At 42.5% G+C, this 23,836-nt stretch overlaps 1 protein-coding gene across 1 annotated transcript in view; it reads left to right on the top strand.

Moving 5' to 3' along the window:
* agbl4 (AGBL carboxypeptidase 4) overlaps nt 1-19,814 on the top strand; it is a 156,549-nt gene extending 136,735 nt beyond the window's left edge. The window contains 3 exon segments of the mRNA XM_072274547.1: nt 9,088-9,163; nt 9,165-9,299; nt 19,620-19,814. Of these exon segments, the coding sequence (XP_072130648.1) occupies nt 9,088-9,163; nt 9,165-9,299; nt 19,620-19,814 (406 nt within the window).
* The last annotated feature ends 4,022 nt before the right edge of the window (nt 19,815-23,836 follow it).

The following is a 23,836-nucleotide window of genomic DNA, read 5'->3' on the forward strand; positions in this document are numbered from 1 at the left end:
TAGCCATAGTGCTGAGTTTCAGCCTGATATTCCACTGGAGTTTACATTAGTGTATTACAGCTTTCCAGACATGGCAGCATTTGATGAAGTTCACCTGTACCATTGCATTAATTTTACAATTGAAGATCACAATCCTTTGTGAACTTCTAAATACAACCCTGGACCAAAATGCTCATCTGTTTTAATGCTCCATTTTAGGATCAGATGGGAAGCCAATTCACAATTGAAGGAACCACTCTCCAAGACACACATTTAAGGGGGTCTGCTGCTGCAAAACAACACATTTTACGACATCTGTCAGTAATAATCAACCTGATTCTGACTGTGAAACTGCCACCCCTCATGCTTTGGAAGCTTTTATCTGAATATCCAATTGCCTTGAAAAATTATGCGATTAAAAATAACCATAATTAGTTAATAGCTTTCTGAATTGTCGTCTATTTTCTATTTTAGAACTTTCTATTGTATAGAAGTATTGAGTACAGGAACTGGGATGTTATGTGGAAGTTTGTGTAAGATGTCTGCGGTTTTTGCATAAGGCTTAATTTGGAGTATTCTGTCCAGTTCTGGGTCACCTACGTACAGAGAAGTTATCAATAAGATTGAAAGAGACTTTACAAGGATGTTGTTGGGACCTGAGGACCTAACTTCTAGGGAAATATTGAACAGGCTACGACTTTCTTCTAGGGAAATGTTAAACAGGCTAGGACTTTATTTCCTAGAGCATAGGTGAATGAGTAAAGATTTGATAGAGCTGTACATTAGGTGTGGTGTAGATTGGGCAAGTGCAAGCAGGCTTTTTCCACTGGCATAGGGTGAAACTAGAACTATAAGTCATGGGTTAAGGATGACTATTAAAATATTTAAGGGGAACATGAGGGGGAACTTCTTCACTCAGAGAGTGGTGAGAGTGTGGGACAAGCTGTCAGAGTAAGTGGTGGATGTGGGTTCCATTTCGAAACTTAAGAGAAGTTTGGCTAAGTATATTGATGGGAGGGGTATGGAGGGCTATGTTGCAGGTGCATTGGTTCTGGGCAGATTAATAATCAGCATGGACTTGATGGGCCAAAAGGCCTATTCAGTCTTTCCTTTCTAATTATGGTATCTCTGATGTTTGGCGTTTTCTTCATCCAAGTGAGAGATTTTTTTTCACATCCATCATACTTTTACTAGAATTGATTATTTTTTAATCGATAATCTGCTGATTCCATCTGTTTGCACTTGTGATTATCAGAGTATATTGATTTCAGATCATGCCCCAGTTACCCTGTCCATATTTCTTCCTTGTCTCCCTCAAATGTATAAACACTGGCATTTTAATCTGACCCTGTTGTCAGATAATGATTTTGTAAAATTTACGAAGGACCAAATAACTTTTTTTAGATATTAACATGTCATCTGAAACCTTAACTCAGGTTGTCTGGGATGCCATGAAAGCGTATCTAAGGGGTCAAATAATTTCATATACTGTGAATTTAAAAAGAAAGACCTATACAGTGCAATTAGATCTGGTCAATCAAATAAAAGCAACCGACCAACTATATGCTCAGACCAAAAATCCGGAACTGTACAAGAAACGACTGGAACTTCAAACTAAGTTTGACCTTATTTGCACTCATCCAATTGAATGCCAACTTCTCGAAAGTAAGAGCGGGTTTTATATTCATGGTGATAAATCTGGTAAATTTTTAGTCAATCAACTAAGACGCTCTAAAGCTAAACAACAAATTACTAAAATTCGAATGGGAAATGGGAACATTACTTTGAATCATTCTGAAATTAATGATACATCCAAAAATTATTATTCTCGACTATATTCCTCTGAATCTTTAAATGATAGCATTTCTGGTGAGTATTTCTTAAGTAGTTTAAATATTCCTTCGCTTTCTCCTGATCTCAAAGCAAAACTCAATGAGCCATTATCATTGGAGGAAATATATTTAGCCACTTCTGCACTGCAGTCTGGTAAATCTCCTGGACCTGATGGGTTCTCTGCAGAGTTCTATAAATCATTTTCCTCACTGCTTTTGCCTCAATTAACCTTAGTTTTATCCGATTCATTTAAACATGGTCAATTGCCAGCATGGTCATTTAATGAGGCAAGTATTATTCTTTTAGTGAAAAAAGGCCAAGACCCAACAGAGTGTTCCTCGTATAGGACGATTTCTTTTTTAAAAGTTGTGTTAAAGTTTTGGCTAAAGTTTTGTCTCGTAGATTAGAGAACATTGTACCCTCAATTATTTCTGAAGATCAAACTGGTTTTATTAAAAATCATCTCCCCTTTTTTAATATACAGCATCTATTTAATATCTTGTATTCACCTTCAATTGGGACTCCTGAATGTGTCATCTCTCTTGACGCGGAAAAAGCGTTTGATCGTGTGGAGTGGAATTATCTTTTTGCAGTTTTAGAAAAATTTGACTTTGGACAAAGTTTTATTACATGGATTAAATTGCTATATTCATGTCCCACTGCCTCTGTTTTGACCAACTGTCAGCAATCCCGACGTTTTAACCTTAAATTTGGCACCTGGCAAGGGGGCCCTTTAAGCCCCTTACTTTTTGATCTGGCCATAGAGCCATTGGTGATTGCATTTCATAGCTGCGCTGATCTGATGGGGATTTGGAAGGGGGGGGGGTGTTGAGCATAAAGTTTCTCTTTATGTCGATAATCTTTTACTTTTTATATCAAATCCGACTATCTCCTTACTCCCAATGTTTTCACTGCTTAATAAATTTAGCCAGCTTGCCGGATACAAACTTAATTTACACAAGAGCGAACTCTTCCCAATAACAGAGAAGCACAAATATTAGAATTTCATAACCTCCCTTTTAAAGTAGTACTTAATCAATTCACTTACCTCGGTATTACTGAAACCAGGAACTTAAAGCATCTTTTTCGAGAAAGTTTTACTAATCTTTTAAATCATATAAAACAGGGTTTGGCACACTGGTCACCTCTGTCCATGTCTCTGGTAGGTCGAATTAATGTTGTTAAAATGTATATCCTTCCTAAATTTTTATGCTTATTCCAATCTTTACCAATTTTTATTTCTAAAGCTTTTTTTGATTTGTTAGATTCTATTATTTCGTCCTATCTATGGAAGGGCAAACGTCCCAGACTTAATAAAGTTCACCTTCAAAAACCTAAAAGGGAAGGTAGTATGGCCTTGCCCAATTTTTGTTTTTATTACTGGGCAACCAATATTTGTTGCCTTACTTTTTGGTCTTTCTTTCATGATCAGTCTGACTGCCCAAACTGGGTGGCATTGGAGTTGAACTCCCTTAAGGATGTCTCCATTTCCGCACTTCCTTGTCATTTGCCTAAACTAATTGTTAATCGTCTCATTAGACATACTCTGAGAATATGGGCTCAGTTCAGAAAACATTAGGGTCTTTATGGTTTCTCCATCTCTAGTCCTATCTTTCATAATCATCTTTTCCGACCTTCTATGCAAGACTTAACATTTCATGATTGGTACAGAAAGGGCATCAGGTGTTTTGAAGATCTTTTCATAGACAATTGTTTTGCAACTTTTGAACAACTGTCTGCAAAGTTTAACCTACCTAATACTCATTTCTTTAGATATCTTCAAATTAGACATTTTATTAACCCTTTAATACCAAATTTTCCTGAGATGCCTGGAAAAAATATTGTGGACTTGTTTCTTTGTATAAATCCATTGGGTAAAAGTTTAATATCTATCATTTGTGATAAGTTAGCAACCTTGAGGCGTGTCCCCTTTGATAAAATTAGAACTGCCTGGGAGCATACTTTAAATATTTCTCTGTCTGACGAGGTTTGGGATTCAGTTCTTAAGACAGTTAACTCAAAATCTTTATATGCTCGCCACTGCCTTTTGCAGTTCAAGGTTGTACATAGGGCTCATATGCCTAAAGCCAAATTATCACAGTTCTATTCTGATATTAGTCCCTTTTGTGACAAGTGTATAGTGGGCAAGGTTTCTCTTATCCACATGTATTTTGGAGAGATGACTTTTTAACTTTATCCCATATCCTTAATTGCCACTTAGAACCTAACCCTTTGATTGCTCTTTTTGGCATTTTGGGTGAAGTTGACACGCGTTTGAGTCTGACTAAATGGCAAATGTTGTCTTTTGCCTCTCTATTGGCTAGACGTTTAGTTCTTCTTAGCCCCACCCACTCATGCTCAATGGCTTAGAGACATTATGTCCTGCTTAGATCTTGAAAAGATTCTTTATTCACTTCTTAATTCGGATATAAAGTTCCGCAAGGTGTGGGGACCTTTTCTTGATTATTTGCATAACTCCCCTTTAGGTTAAAGCTTTATCTTCCTTTTTCTTTCAGTGATTTAGTCCCTTACATCCAGCTTTCTTTTCTGGTTAACTTTTATGTTTTTTTTTATGATGTGAAATATATTATAGTTTAGGTAGTAGGCAATAAACTTTTTTTATATTCACAGCTCTGTGGTGACAAAATCTCTGATTAGCTTTTTTTTAATATCGTAATGGTTGGCTTGGAGTGCGTAATGGGAGGGTGGGGTGGAAACTAACTTTATATGATTTTATTTTGGGTGCTTTTTCTTTACTGTTATGAATTGTACATCAGACACATTGGTTTTGCACTGTATAAATCTCCTTTTTGTTGGTTTTTTTTGTTCCAATGTAGAAACATTAAAAAAATTAATAAAAAAAGGCCTGTTTCTTTGCTATGGTGCTCTATGACAATGATTCTAAGTATAGCAGCTGAGGCTTCATCTGTATAGGGTCCATACACCAGCACCAAAAGACAGGCCATTCATCTAATTACTACATTTACTACAGTTTTTATCAACCTTATAAGGACATTTTCAAATTTTACTATATGTGCTTTATCTTGAAAGACTTCACTTAATTTATTCATGAAGATTTGGAAAAAAAACTTAAGTGGTCTTGCAGCCAAGTTCACTGCTCTGACCATGGTAGAGAACATAACCATAGCTAGCTTCTGTTCAACAGGATAACTTAAAGGTACCACGGGGTAGACTTTTCAGATAATTTATCTCATGCATTTCTTGTCCAATATGGTAAAAACAATTCATTTTCCATGCAAGTCGTTAAAAAGACAGTGGCTGGATTTTGTTAATAACTGTCAGTGGTTATGTTTGGAACTTGGAAGCAAATTCAACATTTCTATACACATTCTCTTTCGGTCATCAGTAGGGATTCTTACAATTGCCAACATTGAAATCCAATTACCACTGTTTTGCCTTATCTGTTTTTGTTTGTAATTTAATGTTTGGAACTGTATACTTTCTAAATGATAGCAGTGGTCTAGAGAGATATATAGGTCTGTTACATTGATCGTTAAGATAATTAAAGGAAAGTAATTAGAAAGGTAGTGCATGCAGCCTTTTATCTTGAGAACTGGAATACAAAGGTGTATAAGTTATGTCGCAGCTATGTGAAGCCATGGTGATTAATGCTTGAAAGTTTAGAGTGACCAGGTTGGGCCAGACATAATTGCTTGAATTGGATGAGCATGCGTTCTGTCTGGGAGGACAAATGTTGATGTCCAAGTTTATGCCATTAAAGCCAACAATAATATATGCAGTATTTTAGCATAATGAATGTACCTTGACTCGTAGTATTGAAGCCAAGGCTGCTAGATCTTCAAATATCAGTTAAAAAACCATCATGGCTGTTTAAAATGTCTGGCAATAACAGCAAATAACCATGAAATGGAGTTTGAATTCATTGGATCATCATTAGAAAAGTATATCAAACAGAAGCTTTAATTTAATTCTGTTGAAAATATCCCCGTTCCTATCTGTAGCAGTGAGCTTTCACATGATGACCTACATGCTTGAAGCTGGAACAACATTATAGATATGGGAGATATTTCATTTTTATGGAACGTGTTAGGTCTGTATTCTGACATTTTTATTATCCAGCAATGTACTTCATTAATATTCTTGTTCAACTGCCTGTAGGTAGGAATACTTATCTCATACCTAAACAGGAGGTAAAATAGGCAATGCTTCCTAGTTATAATGTCCAAAGTAGGTGGGTTTAATTTTAATTTTTGTAATAATATCAAATTAATAATAGCAATTGCATTCTTTAGATTAAAAATGCTAACAATGGAATATAAATGACAAAAAAGGTTAGTCTAGAAATCAACTATATGGATTCTTACTCTAGACAACTGGGATTTTTAAGAACTGTATTACTTTGCTTGTTAGGATCCAAATCTTATTTTATTGTGATATATAAATTGCACTTGTCAGGCACATAGAAAATGTATTTGGCTAATAAATACATTTGTGCTGTTATAGAAATTAGAAACTGTTAGTTACAATAGCACAATTGAAATTACCATAATAAAAAGTAGATTCACAATACACTTTGCTGAAGAGAAAAATGAGATACCAAAATAAACTTTATTCTCCATCCTCAGTCTCAGTCAAGGAATCCAAGAACCAGTGGAAATTTATCCTCCAGATTTAAGCAACATTTGCTCCTTCATACCCAGTTCTCCAGAAACAGGTATCACACCCTGAAAGCCTAATTGCCAGTTGTGGCTCTAGGTCTCCTGGGTGGTTGCAAAGGGAAGAAATAAGCTTCTCTGAATCAAAGGAAACTTAACACGTTTTTTAATAAAATGGTGGGCTTAGACCATGGAGTGATACAGCACAGGAAGAGGTCCTTTGGCTCACGGTATCTGTGCCGACCATGATACCAAATGAAACAAATCCCATTTGCCTGCACACGATCCATATTCCTCCACTCCCTTCATCCCTTCTTAAACACCGATATCATGACTGCTTCTAGTACCAGCCTGGCAGGCCCATCCAATCACTTTTCAAACTCCTTGTTAAAAAAAAACTTGCATCATATCTTACTTAAACTTACCCTCTCTCGCCTGAGAACTATTCCCTCTAGTATTTGACATTTCTGCCCTTGGAAACAGACTCTGATTACCTAACCCATCACTTTTGCCATGCGTTTCCAATTTCCTGATACCTGTTCAGTATCATGTGACTCAACACAAACTCTATACATTCACCCTGATTCTATCCTTCAATCCCTCACCTTTACTTGTCTCACGCAAAATGCTGGAGGAACTCAGCATGTCAGGCAGCATCTATGGAAAGGAATAAAGAGTTGATGTTCCAGGACCCTTCATCAGAGTCCTGCGTGTTACTCTGGAATTTCAGCATCTGCAGAATCACTTGTGTTTTATGCCTTACTTGTCTCATTTTAAATAAAATGATTCACAGCCTAATCCTCTCACATGATCTCCAGCAGAGCTAATTTTATATAATCTTCATCACAAAGACCACCATTGGCCAAATCTGTAATATTATCCATCCCTATCCTGCCTCAGCTCATTGCTACTGAAAACTTCATTAATTTCCTTATTAACTGCAGAGTGTATTTTTTGTATTTAGATTGGCAGTCTGTTCAACCTCTACTATACACTTTAGTTCATATAAAGATCTGCTGCCCAGTCGTTTGTGGTGTTGGCTTACCTACTTCTTCATAACTCACATTTAAAATTCTCAATCTTTTCTTCAATTACCTTCATGGACTTGACCCTCTTTATTTCCATATGACAAAATGCTAACCCTACAGTACACTTCTCCTCGCAAACACGAGAAATTCTGAAGATGCTGGAAATTCAAGCAACACACATCAAAGTTGCTGGTGAACACAGCAGGCCAGGCAGCATCGATAGGAAGAGGTACAGTCGACGTTTCAGGCCGAGACCCTTCATCAGGTCTAATTCCTCCTCTTAACCACACTTCTCCTTTTCATTCTGTCTCGTTTTGATCCCACTCTTTTTTCCTAATGTTGACGATCGTGCCACCAGCCACCCCAAGGAGCTGATAGCAGACTTCAGGAAATCAAAGTGCGTCGAGCACTCTGCTCTGCACATATACGGGAAGGAGATGGAGGGAGTAGAGAGTTTCAAGTTCCTCGGCGTCCACATCTCGGCTGACCTCACCTGGACTGCCCATATCTCTTACCAGGTGGGGAAGGCCCAACAGAGGCGCTACTTCCTAAGGAAGCTAAAGCACACTCTCCTCCCTCATCACCTGCTGATCAACTTCTATCGGACAACTACAGACAGCCTCCTGACGTATTGCTGTGCAGTGTGGTTTGCCAGCTGCACAGAACAGTAAGGACTTGCAGCGGGTGGTGAGGGTAGCAGAGCGGGTTAGTGGCACAACATTACCCTCCCTCAGAGACATTTATACTGGCAGACTTCAAAAGAAGGCTACTTGTATTTCAAAGGATCCCACTCATCCTGGACATCACCTGTTTTCCCCTCTACCTTCTGGGAAGAGATACAGAGCATTAAGGACGAAAACAAAGAGACTCCTTAACAGCTTCTACCCACAAGTAGCGAAATGTATAACACCCCCTTCCCTTCTCCTGCCCCCCTCCTAAGACAGCGGCAGCTAAACGCATCACACTTCCAGGAGTGGCAGGTGTGCAATAGTCCTACCCCCCCCATCCACATATTATTAATTTTGGACTGCACTCCTGAGGTTTTAGAGTTTATTTTATGTTTATATTCTTTGTCATGCTGCAAAACGTTGAGCTGCTAAACTGTGTTTCATTGCTCCACAACAATGACAACAAAGATATCCTTCTTTTTCTTCTTCTTTAGAATTCTGTTCTTAAACTCTTCCCGAGTTTTCAAATTTCTTTTTTGCTTTGACCTTTAAAATATAAATTTTTTTTCTAGTTTTGTATGTCCTGCTTTACTCAATATCCCTCTTTTCATTACATCTCTGTAATGTCACGTGATATTTTTACTGTATTAAAATGCTGTCTTCATTAATGTGCCATCATTGAAAGTTGCTGCTGGACTGATCATTAGAATATACAGTATCATGCAATTTAACTGCTGTTGTGTTCAGGATAATGAGTTATAAAAGTTTGCTTACTCCAACTCTTATATTTTCATCTGTCTGCAACAGTACCTCTTAAATACAAAGTACAAAACAGAAGCAGATGACCTTAAAACTGTATTGTAGGCTTTTGTTCAATTGTAAACTAAGGGAACAACTGAGTGATAAATTTATCTAATTCTTTTGTTCTATTATCATTTCCAGGCAAAGACTTCCTTCAAAAAATGTCTATTACTACCTCTGCCTGGATCAGCGGAAAAACTATGTTATGTCATTTGCCGTTTTGCTGGGATAACGGAGTGTACCGATTTGCTTACTGCTGCCTTTCTATCTACCCTCACTTGCAACGTTATCTAGATAACCTAGGAAGGAGAAAAATGGATTACTTCAAAAGTGATTTGCTTGGTCTAAGTGGGGTAAGCATATTAAAAATGTGCAAACTACTTTATACAAGAGTATCGGACCACAAAAAAAAATGGTAGATTTTAAAACACTGAGATTGTTGGCTCCCTTTAAGTTAAACCTTAAATGTTTCTTGCATTACAACAGTACTGCTAAAAAGTAGAACAGATTTAACATGATACCATTGATGTGGTAGATGTAACATCGGTGTAACACTCCGGTTCCGTCGGCTGCGTAAGTCTAGGGAAGATACCTTCCGGCCCCGCCAAACGTGGGGATTGAAGGGCAAGCCCCCCAATCACACTGTTTGTGTGGAAACTGTGTGATTTGTTACCCTGTTACAGGTAGGTACCACAAAATAACGGACAGTACACCACATACAATTAAAAGATTTAACTTTATAATTCTTAATTTGACTAAAAGGGTTAGTAAAGAAAAAGCAAAAAGAAAAGAAAAGGGCTGATTTTAAATGAAACACTCTAATGTGCATAAGTTGAAGTGCACGGTTTCCCCTTTGCCGATCCTCCTCCGATCTCCCCGGGCTTCATCGAATCATGGCCCCACTCTGGGTCGACTCCTTTGACTTCTTCTCTCCGGCATCTTCTCTCTTCTCCCCTCTCAAAAGCCCAAGCCCAACCTTAGTGACCGTCACCAGAGAAACCTCCCCTGAATCCGTTCATCCCCATCGGATGGCGCACATTTCTCTATCTTATCTTCAACAGTAACCCAAACAAGCAGCTTACACAGAGAACAGAAGAGCATAACAGAGAAACAATATGAACCATGTGAACCAGGGCATTACATTGGTTAAAAGAACAAATACTGCTGTAACTGAGTACATAAAATAATTTCATGCTGTGCTATTAATAATGTTCTGTCAAACATTCTCTTTTGCGAAAAAACACTGCCTGCTCGAACTATAGTCTGTGTGAGAGGAAGAGAGTAAAAAGTACCAACAGCGGAAGTATGATGAAAACATAGTTGTGGAGAAGGCAGCGGCAGAGAATGCACTCTCATTGGTAGTGGATGGAGGATGATAGTGGAGGATTGCGTTTGTGATTGGAAACCTGTAACCAGCAGTGTTGGTTACAGGTTGGAACCCATGCTGTTTGTTAAATATATTAATAATTTATATGTAAACATAGATGCTATGGTTAGTAAATTTGTAGGTGACATGAAAATTGGATAGATTGATGGTGAGGAGGATAGTCTTGGGCTACAGAATAAATTTATTAACTTATAAGTTAGTTAGTGAAGTAGCAGATGGATTTTAGTCCTGAGTCATGTGAATTACAACATTATAAAAAAACATTGTTCAAACCACAGCTGGAATGTAGTGTGCTGTTCTGATCACAACACTCTTAAGAAGGGTGAAATGGGAGGTGAGGACCTAGATAAAATCGCAGTCACTAAAGAGATAGTGATGAGCAAACTAGAGGGCCTGAAGGTATATAAGTCCCCTGGTCCTGATGGGATGCATTCCAGGCTGCTGAAGGAATTGGCGGAGGTTATAGTAGATGCGTTGGTAATCACTTATCAAAACTCTGTAGACTCTGGGCAGATCCCGGCGGATTGGAAGACAGCAAATGTCAAGCCACTTTTTAAAAAAAGGATGTAGGCAAAAGACAGGTAACTATAGGCCAGTTAGCTTAACATCTGTAGTCAGGAAAATGCTTGAAGCTGTCATTAAGGAAGAAATAGCGAAACATTTAGAAAGTGGTTCCATTAGACAGACGCAGCATGGATTCAGAAAGGGCAGGTCCTGTTTGACAAACTTACTGGAGGTCTTTGAGGACATAATGAGTGCAGTGAATAGAGGGGAACAGGTGGATGTCGTATACTTGGATTTCCAAAAGGCATTCAATAAGGTGCCGCACGAGAGACTTATAAATAAGATACGGATGCATGGAGTCGGAGGAAGTGTATTAGCATGGATAGTGGATTGGTTAACCAATAGAAGGTAGAGAGTTGACATAAATGAGTGTTTCTCCGGTTGGCAGTCGGTGGTGAGTGGGGTGCCGTGGGGTCGGTGCTGGCCCCGCAGCTGTTTACCATTTGCATTGATGATTTGGAAGAGGGGACTGAGTGTAACGTAGGAAAATTTGCTGATTACACTAAATTGAGTGGAAAAAGCAAATTGTGCAGAGGATATGGAGAGTCTGCAGAGGGATATAGATAGGTTAACTGAGTGGATCAAGGTCTGGCAGATGGAATAGAACGTCGGTAAATGAGAGATCATCCACTTTGGAAGGAATAATAGAAAAGCAGATTATTATTTAAATGGTGAAAGATTGCAGCATGCTGTTGTGCAGAGGGACTTGGGAGTGTTTGTTCATGAATCACAAGAAGTTGGCTTGCAGGTACAACAGGTTATTAAGAAGGCAAACGGAATGTTGGCCTTCATTGCTAGAGGGATTGAACCCAGGAGCAGGGAGGTCATGCTGGAACTGTACAGGGTACTGGTGAGGCCGCACCTGGAGTACTGTGTGCAGTTCTGGTCTCCATACTTGAGGCAGGATACACTGGCTTTGGAGGCAGTGCAGAGGAGGCTCACTAGGTTGATTCCAGAGGTGAAGGGGTTAACCTATGAGGAGCGATTGAGTCGCCTGGGACTATACTCTCTGGAATTCAGAAGAATGAGAGGGGATCTTGTAGAAACATATAAAATTTTGAAAGGGATAGATAAAATAGAAGTAGGAAAGTTGTTTCCACTGGTAGGTGAGACTAGAACTAGGGGACATTGCCTCAAGATTCAGGGGAGAAGATTTAGGATGGAGATGAGGAGAATCTGTTTTTCCCAGAGAGTGGTGAATCTGTGGAATTCTCTGCCCAGGGAAGCAGTCGAGGCTTATTCACTAAATATACTTAAGATACAGTTAGATAGGTTTTTACCTAGTAAGAGAATTAAGGGTTATGGGGAAAAGGCAGGTAGTTGGAGCTGAGTTTACGGACAGGTCAGCTATGATATTATTGAATGGTGGGGCAGGCTCAATGGGCTGGATCGCCTACTCCTGCTCCTATTTCTTATGTTCTTATGCTCTTATTATGTTCTTATGACATGACTGCATTGGATTGGGTGCAGAGGAAGTTTACCAGGATGTTGCCTGCGATGAATGTTTCTCTTAGCAGGAGGTATTGGAGAGGCTGTAGCACAAAGGCAAGAAAATCTGCAGATGCTGGAAATCCAATGTAAAACACACAAAATGGTGGTGCAATTCAGCAGGCCAGGCAGCATCTATGAAAAAGAGCAAACAGTCTCAGCCTGAAACGTTGACTGTTTAATCTTTTCTATTGATGTTACCTGGCCTGCTGAGTTCCTCCCGCATTTAGTGTGTGTTGCTTGGAGAAGCTGTGTTTTTTTCTTCAAGCAGCTGAGCCAAAGGGAGTCCAGATAGATGATACAGTGTGCTATTGATCATCTGGAAAGTTGGCTAGAGCAGTGGCAGGTGGAATTTAATCCAGGCAAGTATGAGATAATGCATGTTGGGATTTCAGATTCTGGCAGGACAAATAGATTAAATGGCAGGAACTTTAGGAGAATTGATGTACAGAGACATTGTGGTACCAGCCGTAACAGCCATAAAAGTGGCAATGTATGTTTAGGGTGCTTAAAGACATTTGATATATTTGTCCTCATAGACCAAGGTATTCAGTATAAGAGTTGAGATGTCATGTTGCAGTCGAACAAAATATTGTTAGATTATATAGTTCTGGTCACCTTGCAACAGAAATTTAGTGGTAGTAGTAGTGAGAGTGCTGATGAAATTCAACAGGATGTTGCCTGGAATGGAGGGCTGCAGTTCTAAGGAGAGATTGGATAGATTGCATTCATTCTTACTGGAAATAAGGATGATGAGTGCTGCCTTTATGGAGGATTACAAAATTCCAGGGGGCATAGATAGGATAAGTAGAAGCTTTTTTTGCAGGGTAGGAGGCGTGAGTTTGAGGTGAGAATTCTAAAGGAAATCTGATGGATATGTTTTTCACACGAGTGTGGTGAATATTGGGAACAATGTTAGATGAGATAATAGAGGCAGATATTATTAAAGAATTTAAAATGCATTTGGACATGTTCTATGACAGGGACAGAGTAGAGGGAAGTGGATGAATAGGATTAGCTGGATAGGCATCACAGTAGGCAAGGACAAGGTGGGACATAAGGGCAGATTTCTGTGCTATGTGTTTCTATGAATCCATAACAGAGAATTTTTCATGCAGTTCTGGGACAGTAATAAAGCTCAGAAAAGGTTTCACTTTCTCATCTCGAACAGTGTTTTCTGCCTTAGGTAAATGGTCTCATTAATTCTATATTTATGAAAGCAAAAGGGAAAAATTATCTGAATCTATGCTTGTGAATATGCAGAGAGGAATCATTAAGTACAATCAACTGGTTTCATTAAGAATCTTTAGAGAGAAGTTCTGTGATTAATATCTCAGCGCCTGTAACTAGGCTATCACATAACCACTTGCCTTTCTCAGTACTGATCTAAGCAAGAAGGATTTAAGTTTGTAACTCTCAGTTAAATCATGACAGAATTGTCAATCTGTTGCTCTGCTGCTTGGTTGCAACCCTGAGTTGAGAAAAATCTGTTTTTAGAAGGGATCAGGAGATTCTGCACTAATCTATGACCTTGCCAAAATAATGTTGCCATACTGATCAAAGTCAGAGCAATACTAAATAGGATGCCCAAAAGGATGATAATTACTATTTCAATGAATGGATAATAACTCTGGTTTATTTAACACCATTTAGTATATTTGAAGTCTTGTCTTCCATGTACTTAATGAATTTTGGCCTCATCATTAGCTAGTACAATCCTGTTCTCTTACATGTGATCAAAATGACTACCTAACCTATAAATGAGAAGACAGCAGGAAGACTCTGCATTCAACATAAAGTGACTTAGCATCCCTTCCTTAATAATAATAACTTCATTTATTTTTTTTTACCTTCTGTGGCTCAGAATGACTCCCTTCCACTCTTATTTGGGAACTACAAGCACCCCACAATTGGGTAGGAAGTAGACAACAGACTGGGCAGGTAGCTTGTGAGATAGTGCAATTCCTCCCACTACTAATGCAGTGTGCTCCCAATGCAAGGCCTCAAGGTTCTCATTACTATCTCCATATATTTTTCTCCATTGTGTGTGGTCAAAGTTTTCAGCTCCCAGTCGAGATATTGCACTTCTTTAAGGAAATCTTATACACATCAGTGTACTCTCTTATAACGTAATATAATTTTCTACCATGACAGAGTTTAGAGCATACCATTTCAGGACAGCGTTAGCCCTGTCAATGGTATGATCAACCCAACATAGCCATCTGAAAGTAACAATAGTCTTAAATCTGTAGAGGTTGCCTTGGAAGATAGTGCAGTTGCCAGTTTGAATATCCTTTCAGGGAGTTTGGAAGATTTTATGGAGATAGCTTGGTGGTATTTTTCTGGAGATAAGATGTCTGCTGCAAATAGTCCAGCATCAGAACGATAGAGATGGGCTGTCTGATAGACCATGGGTTTTGTGCCAGGTCTGAAGTCTTGAACTTCAAATACTCTTCTTGTCAATTGACCAAGGGACATGCTGCTGTATTGAAAGCTGTGATAAATTTCATTATCGTAGCCTGATTTCAATGAGAGATGACTTCTGAGTCATGAGTATTGGTTCATGATTTTTATGGTTTCATTGTCAACAGGCAGTGTGGTGCAGTGTGGGTGTGTTGTCGTTTGGTTATTAAATGTAAAGCTGATTTTCTCACATGTGTCAGTAAATGAATTCACAAGGTAGGAGATTCACCAAGATGTTACCTGGGACGGACTGTTTCAGTTATAAAGGGAGGCTGGAACTGTTCACACTGGAGTAGAGCATGTTGAGAGGGGACATGATTGAGGCACTAAAATTATAAGGGTTATAGCACAGGCAAAGATGTGATTGGTAGGTGGGAAGCCTTCAAAGGGGAAATTTTGAGAGTGCAGAGTTTGTATGTTCCTGTCAGGATTAAAGGCAAATTGAATAGGAACAAGGAACCTTGGTTCTCAAGGGATATTGCAACTCTGATAAAGAAGAAGAGGGAGTTGTATGAAATGTACAGGAAACAGGGGGTAAATCAGGTGCTTGAGGAGTATAAGAAGTGCAAGAAAATACTTAAGAAAGAAATCAGGAGGGCAAAAAGAAGACTTGAGGTTGCCTTGGCAGTCAAAGTGAAGGATAATCCAAAGAGCTTTTACAAGTATATTAAGAGCAAAAGGATTGTAAGGGATAAAATTGGTCCTCTTGAAGATCAGAGTGGTTGGCTTTGTGCAGAACCAAAGGAAATGGGGGAGATCTTAAATAGGTTTTTTGCGTCTGTATTTACTAAGGAAGCTGGCATGAAGTCTATGGAATTGAGGGAATCAAGTAGTGAGATCATGGAAACTGTACAGATTGAAAAGGAGGAGGTGCTTGCTGTCTTGAGGAAAATTAAAGTGGATAAATCCCCGGGACCTGACAGGGTGTTCCCTTGGACCTTGAAGGAGACTAGTGTTGAAATTGCGGGGGCCCTGGCAGAAATATTTAAAATGTCGCTGTCTACGGGTGAAGTGCTGGAGGATTGGAGAGTGGCTCATGTTGTTCCATTGTTTAAAAAAGGATCGAAAAGTAATCCGGGAAATTATAGGCCGGTGAGTTTAACGTCAGTAGTAGGTAAGTTATTGGAAGGAGTACTAAGAGACAGAATCTACAAGCATTTGGATAGACAGGGGCTTATTAGGGAGAGTCAACATAGCTTTGTGCGTGGTAGGTCATGTTTGACCAATCTGTTGGAGTTTTTCGAGGAGGTTACCAGGAAAGTGGATGAAGGGAAGGCAGTGGATATTGTCTACATGGACTTCAGTAAGGCCTTTGACAAGGTCCCGCATGGGAGGTTAGTTAGGAAAATTCAGTCGCTAGGTATACATGGAGAGGTGGTAAATTGGATTAGACATTGGCTCGATGGAAGAAGCCAGAGAGTGGTGGTAGAGAATTGCTTCTCTGAGTGGAGGCCTGTGACTAGTGGTGTGCCATAGGGATCAGTGCTGGGTCCATTGTTATTTGTCATCTATATCAATGATCTGGATGATAATGTGGTAAATTGGATCAGCAAATTTGCTGATGATACAAAGATTGGAGGTGTAGTAGACAGTGAGGAAGGTTTTCAGAGCCTGCAGGGGGACTTGGACCAGCTGGAAAAATGGGCTGAAAAATGGCAGATGGAGTTTAATACTGACAAGTGTGAGGTATTGCACGTTGGAAGGACAAACCAAGGTAGAACATACAGGGCTGAGGAGTGCAGTGGAACAGAGGGATCTGGGAATACAGGTACAAAATGCCCTAAAAGTGTCATCACAAGTAGATAGGGTCGTAAAGAGAGCTTTTGGTACATTGGCCTTTATTAATCGAAGTTTTGAGTATAAGAGCTGGAATGTTATGATGAGGATGTATAAGGCATTGGTGAGGCCGAATCTGGAGTATTGTGTTCAGTTTTGGTCACCAAATTACAGGAAGGATATAAATAAGGTTGAAAGAGTGCAGAGAAGGTTTACAAGGATGTTGCCGGGACTTGAGAAACTCAGTTACAGAGGAAGGTTGAATAGGTTAGGACTTTATTCCCTGGAGCGTAGAGGAATGAGGGGAGATTTGATAGAGGTATGTAAAATTATGATGGGTATAGATAGAGTGAATGCAAGCAGGCCTTTTCCACTGAGGCAAGGGGAGAAAAAAACCAGAGGACATGGGTTAAGGGTGAGGGGGGAAAAGTTTAAAGGGAACATTAGTGGGGGCTTCTTCACACAGAGAGTGGTGGGAGTATGGAATGAGCTGCCAGATGAGGTGGTAAATGTGGGTTCTTTTTTAACATTTAAGAATAAATTGGACAGATACATGGATGGGAGGTGTATGGAGGGATATGGTCCGTGTGCAAGTCAGTGGGACTAGGCAGAAAATGGTTCGGCACAGCCAAGAAGGGCCAAAGGGCTTGTTTCTGTGCTGTAGTTTCTATGGTTCTATGATACTTACCCCCATATCAGAGGTAAGTAAAAATAGAGGAGAAAGATTTAGAGAGGCTCTGAGTGGGGCCTTTTCAACACAGAATATGATGAGTGCCAGGAACACTGAGATAATGGTGGAAGCAGAGTTGCAGATAGTATTTAAGAAATGTTTAGATGAGCATCTCAATTGCCCCGGGACAGGTTATAGGCTAAATGCTGATCAATGGGTTTAATAAGGATGGGTTGTCATGGATGCGGTGGACCTCAATGGCCTCTTTCATCGCTGGACACATGAATCCGTGACATTGGTATCTTGGAGCTTAGTATTGGAGTGCCATCTGTATACTGCAGTTTGACTTCTGAGTTTTGGGTTCAGATTTAGATTTATTATCACATGTACATCGCAACATACAGTGAAATCCATTATTTGTGTCAACAATCAACAGATGTAAGGATGTTCTGGGAGCAGCCCACAAGTGTCATGACTTCTGGTTCTAACAGAGCATACCCACAAGGTTCAGCAGAACAACACAAGCAGCAGAAGCAGCAGCAGCAGCAGGAATGCAACTCCATTTCCACCCTCCCACTCACCCAAGGTCAGAACAAGGATGTTCTGGAGTAAGTACTTTTCTTTAGTTCTGAAGATTAGTTCCATTTTTATAAAAAGTTTGTTGGAGGTGAGGTGAAACCTTAGAGTGAGAAAGATCGAGAGTGGTATATTGGGTTATTGTTACACGAGCGTGGCAGTGGACGAACCCAAGTGCAGAACACGGGCGCGGGGGAAGAATCAGGAGGCATTATTGCCGTAGTGAGCGTGGAATGGGTTTCCAGGAGAGTCTTCACCCGAAGTCTTGGGTTTGGAAAGAATCCAGGAGCGATGCTAGACTTAGAACTAACAGTCCTGAGAACCATGAAACAAGGTTACTCACACCGGAGTGGACCAACGAACTGGCAGCTCTTTGTTGTGATCACAGGGTCTTTATCCCGTATTTTCTGATGGAAGGCAGGTGTGTGTAGTTAGTGGAACCTGGGAATGATTGGAAATTAAACGAGGGGATTGAGGCCCAATTCCTGAGGTAAATAGTAAGGTGGGTGATTGCCAGAAGGGACCATGACAGTACCTCTCAATGGGAGCCTCCAGGCGATCCTCCAGGCCTGTCTGGATGGTCCCGATGAAAGTCTTGGATGAGGGAAGGGTCTAGGATGAAGGAGTGGGGGACCCAGGAATGCTGTTCTGGACTGTACCCTTCCCAGTCTACCAGGTATTGGAAACCCCTGCCCCGACGGCGCACATCCAGTAGTTGTCGGACGGTGTATGCTGGATGGTTGTCGATGATACGGGCAGGAGGGGGAGTCTCAGCCGGGGGACACAAGGGGCAAATGGAAACTGGCTTAACTGGGAAACATGAAAAGTTGGGTGGATGCGCATAGATCTTGGCATTTTTAGGCGGACTTCTGCGGGATTGATAACACTTTCGACCTTGAATGGTCCTAGGAAGCGAGGGGGCGAGTTTCCTCTGCTCGTGCTTGAGCAGGATGTCCTTGGATGAAAGCCACACCATCTGCCCCGGTTGGTACTCAGGTGCCGGAGTCCGGTGTCGGTCGGCCGCCTTTTTATTGCGATTTGCTGATCCAAGAAGGACCGTGCATGTCTCCTCCCGAACCTTAAGGCACCGATCGATATGGTCCTGAACCAACGGTACTGCAATCTCCTATTCTTGCGTGGGGAACGGCGGGGGTTGGTACCCCAGGGAGCACTCGAATGGAGACCTTCCAATGGCAGAGCTCACCAGAGAGTTGTGGGCGTACTCAACCCACAGGAGGTGGTCACTCCAGGTCGATGGGTTGTTTGCCATTACACAACGTAGCGTCGCCTCCAGGTCTTGGTTGACCCACTCCATCTGCCCGTTCATCTGGGGGTGGGAGCCGGATGACCGGCTGACCGATGCACCTAAGGCTTGACAGAAGGCCTTCCATACCTGCTAGACGAACTGAAGACCTCGATTGGAGACGATATCTGTGGGGATTCCGTGGAGGCAGAAGACGTGGCAGATGAGAAGATCTGCAGTTTCTTGAGATGAAGGGAGTTTAGGGCGGGCTACGAAGTTGCCTGCCTTGGAGAACTAGTCTACCACAGTGAGTACAGTGGTGTTTCCCTGTGAAGGGGGTAGACTGGTGATAAAATCTGGGGCAATGTGCAACCGGGGACAGGTAGAGGACAAAGTAAACCCACAGGTGGCCGATGAGAGGCTTTTCCCTGGGCACAGATGGAACATGCCGAGACATAGGAACGGGTATCCGCCTCTATGAACAGCCACCAAAAGTGTTTTTTCAGGAGCGCTCGAGTCCAATCACTCCTGGCGTGGCAGGCGAATCGAGATGTGTGCCCCCATTGCAGAACCTGAGACCTGACGGAAACGGGCACATGCAGGCGATCGCCGGGTCCATTGCCGGGGTCGGGGTCATCCCATTGGGCTTCCTTTACTTTGGACTCGATCTTCCAAGTGAGGGTGGCAACCACGCAGGATGATGGGAGGATATTCCCTGGGCTGGAAGTGTCCTCCTTGGAGTCGTATTGGCGGGAAAGTGTGTCTGGCTTCCAGTTCTTGGACCCTGGACGGTATGTGAGAGAAAACTTGAACCATCCAAAAAATAATGGCCAATGGGCCTGGCGCGAGTTCAAACATTTGGCGGTCTGAATATACCCCAGGTTTTTAGGATCAGTCCACACCACAAACGGTTGTTCTGCCCCCTCCAGCCGGTGCCTCCATTCTTCCAATGCTAGTTTGACTGCCAGGAGTTCCCGATTCCCCACGTCGTAATTCCACTTGGCGGGGGACGGTCAGCGAGAATAGAAGGCGCGGGGTGAAGCTTTTCATCCAGACTTGATTGTTGGGACAGGACTGCTCCTATTCCGGAGTCAGAGGCGTCCACCTCAACACTGAATGGATGGGTTGGGTCCGGATGGACCAGGATGGGAGCAGTTGTGAAACGCCTCTTCAGGTTGGTGAATGCCGAGTCAGCTTCAGAGTCTCAACAGAAAGGAGTAGTAGGCGAGGTAAGCCGGGTAAGGGGGGGCCGCCACTCGACTGTAGTCTCTGATAAATCGGTGGTAGAAGTTTGCAAACCCCAGGAACCGTTGAAGTTGTTTGCGGGTCGTGGGCCTAGGCCATTCTTCCACTGCCCGGATCTTCTCGGGGTCTGCTGTCACTGATATAACTTGAGAAGCTGACCGAAGGATTTCTCCGCCTTCACAAATAACTGGTTTTCCCACAGTCTCTGGAGGACTTGACAGACATGGTGAACGTGTTCTTGGGGGGTGCTAGAAAATATCAGGATATCATCGAGGTAAACAAATGTGAACCGATTAATAAAATCCCTCAGTACGTCATTGGTTAGGGCTTGAAAAATGGCGGGAGCATTGGTGAGGCCAAACGGTGTGACCAAATATTCGAAGTGGCCCGGAGGTGTATTAAAGGCCGTCTTCCACTCGTCCCCCTCCCTCATTCTGACTGGATGGTAGGCATTACGAAGGTCCAGCTTTGAGAAGATGGTGGCTCCATGCAGTGGTTCAAAAGCTGAACTAATGAGGGATAGAGGGTACTTACTCTTAACTGTTATACTGCTTGGGCCTCTGTAATCAATACAGGGACGAAGTGACCCATCCTTCTTTTCTACAAAGAGGAAACCGGGGAGGATGACGATCTGATAATGCCCACTGCGGGGGACTCACTAATGTACTTCTCCGATCTCTCTCTCCGGTTGGGATAGGTGAAAAAGGTGACTGGTGAGTAGCGAGGCCCCGGGGAGAAGGTCAATGGCACAATCATATGGGCAGTGCGGAGGCAGGGAAAGGGCCATTGTTTACTGAATACCTGCCTCAGGTCATGGTATTCTGTGGGGACTCAGGACAAATTGAGGGGTTCTGGGACAGGCAGGGTCGCGGTAGCTTCCCTGGGAGATGGGGCTGACCACAGACAGTTGGCGTGGCAAGATGGGCTCCATTTGGCTATCCTCCCGGTAGACCAGTCGGTGTGGGGATTGTAGTGGGTCAGCCATGGATACCCTAGAACTACCGGGGCTTGAGGTGAATGAATGAGACTGAATCGGACCTCCTTCCAATGCTGAATAGGATCAAGGTCAGGGTCACCCGAGCCAGCAGTTTCTGTCCAGGGCCCGGGCCTCCAGGGGAGCAGTTAGCGTCTCGCGAGGTATTCCAGCCTGGGAGGCTATGTCTTCGTCCAGCAGACTGCCCTCAGCACCGGAATCCACCAAAGTGGATAGGGACAGGGACTGTCATTGGTAATTCACGGTAGCCGGGATCTGTGTCCGAGTCTGGGGGGCTGAAGGGAGAATTGTCCAGCTCACCAGGGACCCCCTTTTCACTGGTGAGCCTTCCCTTTTGGCCGCTGAGAGCAGGTATCCTGGAAATGTCCTGGCTGGCCACAATAGTAACAATCCCCAGCTCTCCACCTCCCAAGTCGTTCGGCCGGGGAGAGACGGTTTCGTCCCAACTGCATCGGTTCCTCCCCCAGGGTGGTGGGGAAGGGAGGCTGGCTGAGACTGATTAGGTGGACCGTGGGCTTCCCTGAGGAGTGGGGCAACTGGTTCTTTCTCTCAGCCGCTCTTGAAGTCGATTATCTCAGCGCTCCTCAACCACCGGCCGCAAAGCATGTGCTACCGGGCTGCGAGGAAACGATATGAGTCAGCTGCACCTTTCCTCATTCCCTGTTACGCACTGTTGAACTTGAACATAGGGTTGCCAACTGTCCCGTATTTGCCGGGACATCCCGTATATTGGGCTAAATTGGTTTGTCCCATATGGGATTGCCCTTGTCCCATATTTCCCCCGCTAAGATAGAGCGTTCCTATGAAACCTTTCGTGCCGAAATGGCGTAAAGCGAGGAAGCAAGTACCATTAATTTATATGGGAAAAATTTTTGAGCATTCCCAGACCCAAAAAAATAACCTACCAAATCATACCAAATAACACATAAAACCTAAAATAACAGTAACATATAGTAAAAGCAGGAATGATATAAGTTCACAGCCTATATAAAGTAGAAATAATGTATGTACAGTGTAGTTGGGAAGATTAAGGCAAAACCGATGTGTGGGGGAAAAAAATCGGCACGTACGCACATGCGCACGTCACATATGCGCAATCAGGTGCCCGCGCAAGGCTTCATGGTCATGGTAGTCTTTCTCGGGGTAAACACAAGTGTGTCATATTTGATTGCTACTTTTGTCCCTTATTTGCAAATGAGAAAGTTGGCAACCCTAACTGTAAAAGACGTGTTGAGGTGAGTTTACCCCTACTTGAACACCACCCCACCCACCCTTTCAGCTGGTCCACAAGAATATTATCAATATTAAACTGGTCTGCGGTTCAAAAAAGTTTGGGGACCCCTAGATTATCTAATCTAGTGGCTAACGAGATCAGAGAGTCCAGACAGTCCGGGTCGTCCCTTGTTGCCAGTTCATCCTTTATATTGTTCGAGAGACCCTGTCGAAACACCTCCCGTAGGGCCTCGTCATTCCACCTTAAGTCTGCGGCTAAGGTCCGGAACTCGTTGGAATACCTTGCTACACTTCGTGAACCCTGACAAAGAGTCAGCAAGCGTTTAGTGACGTCCTTACCATGAATGGGTTGTTTGAAGACCTTCCTCTTTTCAGCAACAAAGGAGGAGGCGGAGGAACAAACCTCTGATCGGTTATCCCATATCGCGGTTGCCCAAGCCAAGGCATCCCCTCGTAACAGCCCCATGATGTACGCAATCTTGGATTTATCTGAAGTGTAGGTACGTGGCTGTAGCTCAAAGACCAGGGAGCATTGTAACAGGAAGGCCCAGCGCCTCCCTAGGTCCCCAGCATAGGGTTCGGGCTCGGGTACACATGGCTCTTGAGGGGTCTGAGTTACTGATCCCAGGGGCGACGCCATCCCGAGCGGTGCGGTTTGGGTAGTCAGGGTTCTTGGAGGGGACTAAGAAAGGGAAGCGGAAGCTCGGTCCCCCTGCTCACTGACCTTCCGTACATTTGTGGAGAGCGTCGGAAGGTTTTCTGTGACCTCCCTAAGTAGTTGGTCGTGGGTGCCCAGTAGGTAGCCCTGGCTGGCGAGGGCCTGTTATACGGTATCTGTATCCGCTGGGTTCATTCTGGCCAGTTCGTTCTGTTACACATGGTAGTGGACAAACCCAAGTGCAGAACACGGGCGTGTGGGCAGAGCAGGGAAGTGTTATTGCCGTAGCTAGGGTTTCCAACTGTCCTGTATTAGCCGGGACATCCTGTATATTGGGCTAAATTGGTTTGTCCCATACGGGACTGAGCTTGTCCCATATTTCCCCCACTAAGGTAGAGCGTTCCTATGAAACCGTTCATAAGCTGAAATGGCGTAAAGCTAAGAAGCAATTACCATTAATTTATATGGGAAAAATTTTTGAGCGTTCCCAGACCCAAAAAATAACCTACCAGATCATACCAAATACCACGTAAAACCTAAAATAACACTAACATTTAGTAAAAGCAGGAATGATATGATAAATTCACAGCCTA

The sequence above is a fragment of the Mobula birostris genome, chromosome 12 (genome assembly GCF_030028105.1).
Source record: "Mobula birostris isolate sMobBir1 chromosome 12, sMobBir1.hap1, whole genome shotgun sequence".
Taxonomy (NCBI): domain Eukaryota; kingdom Metazoa; phylum Chordata; class Chondrichthyes; order Myliobatiformes; family Myliobatidae; genus Mobula; species Mobula birostris.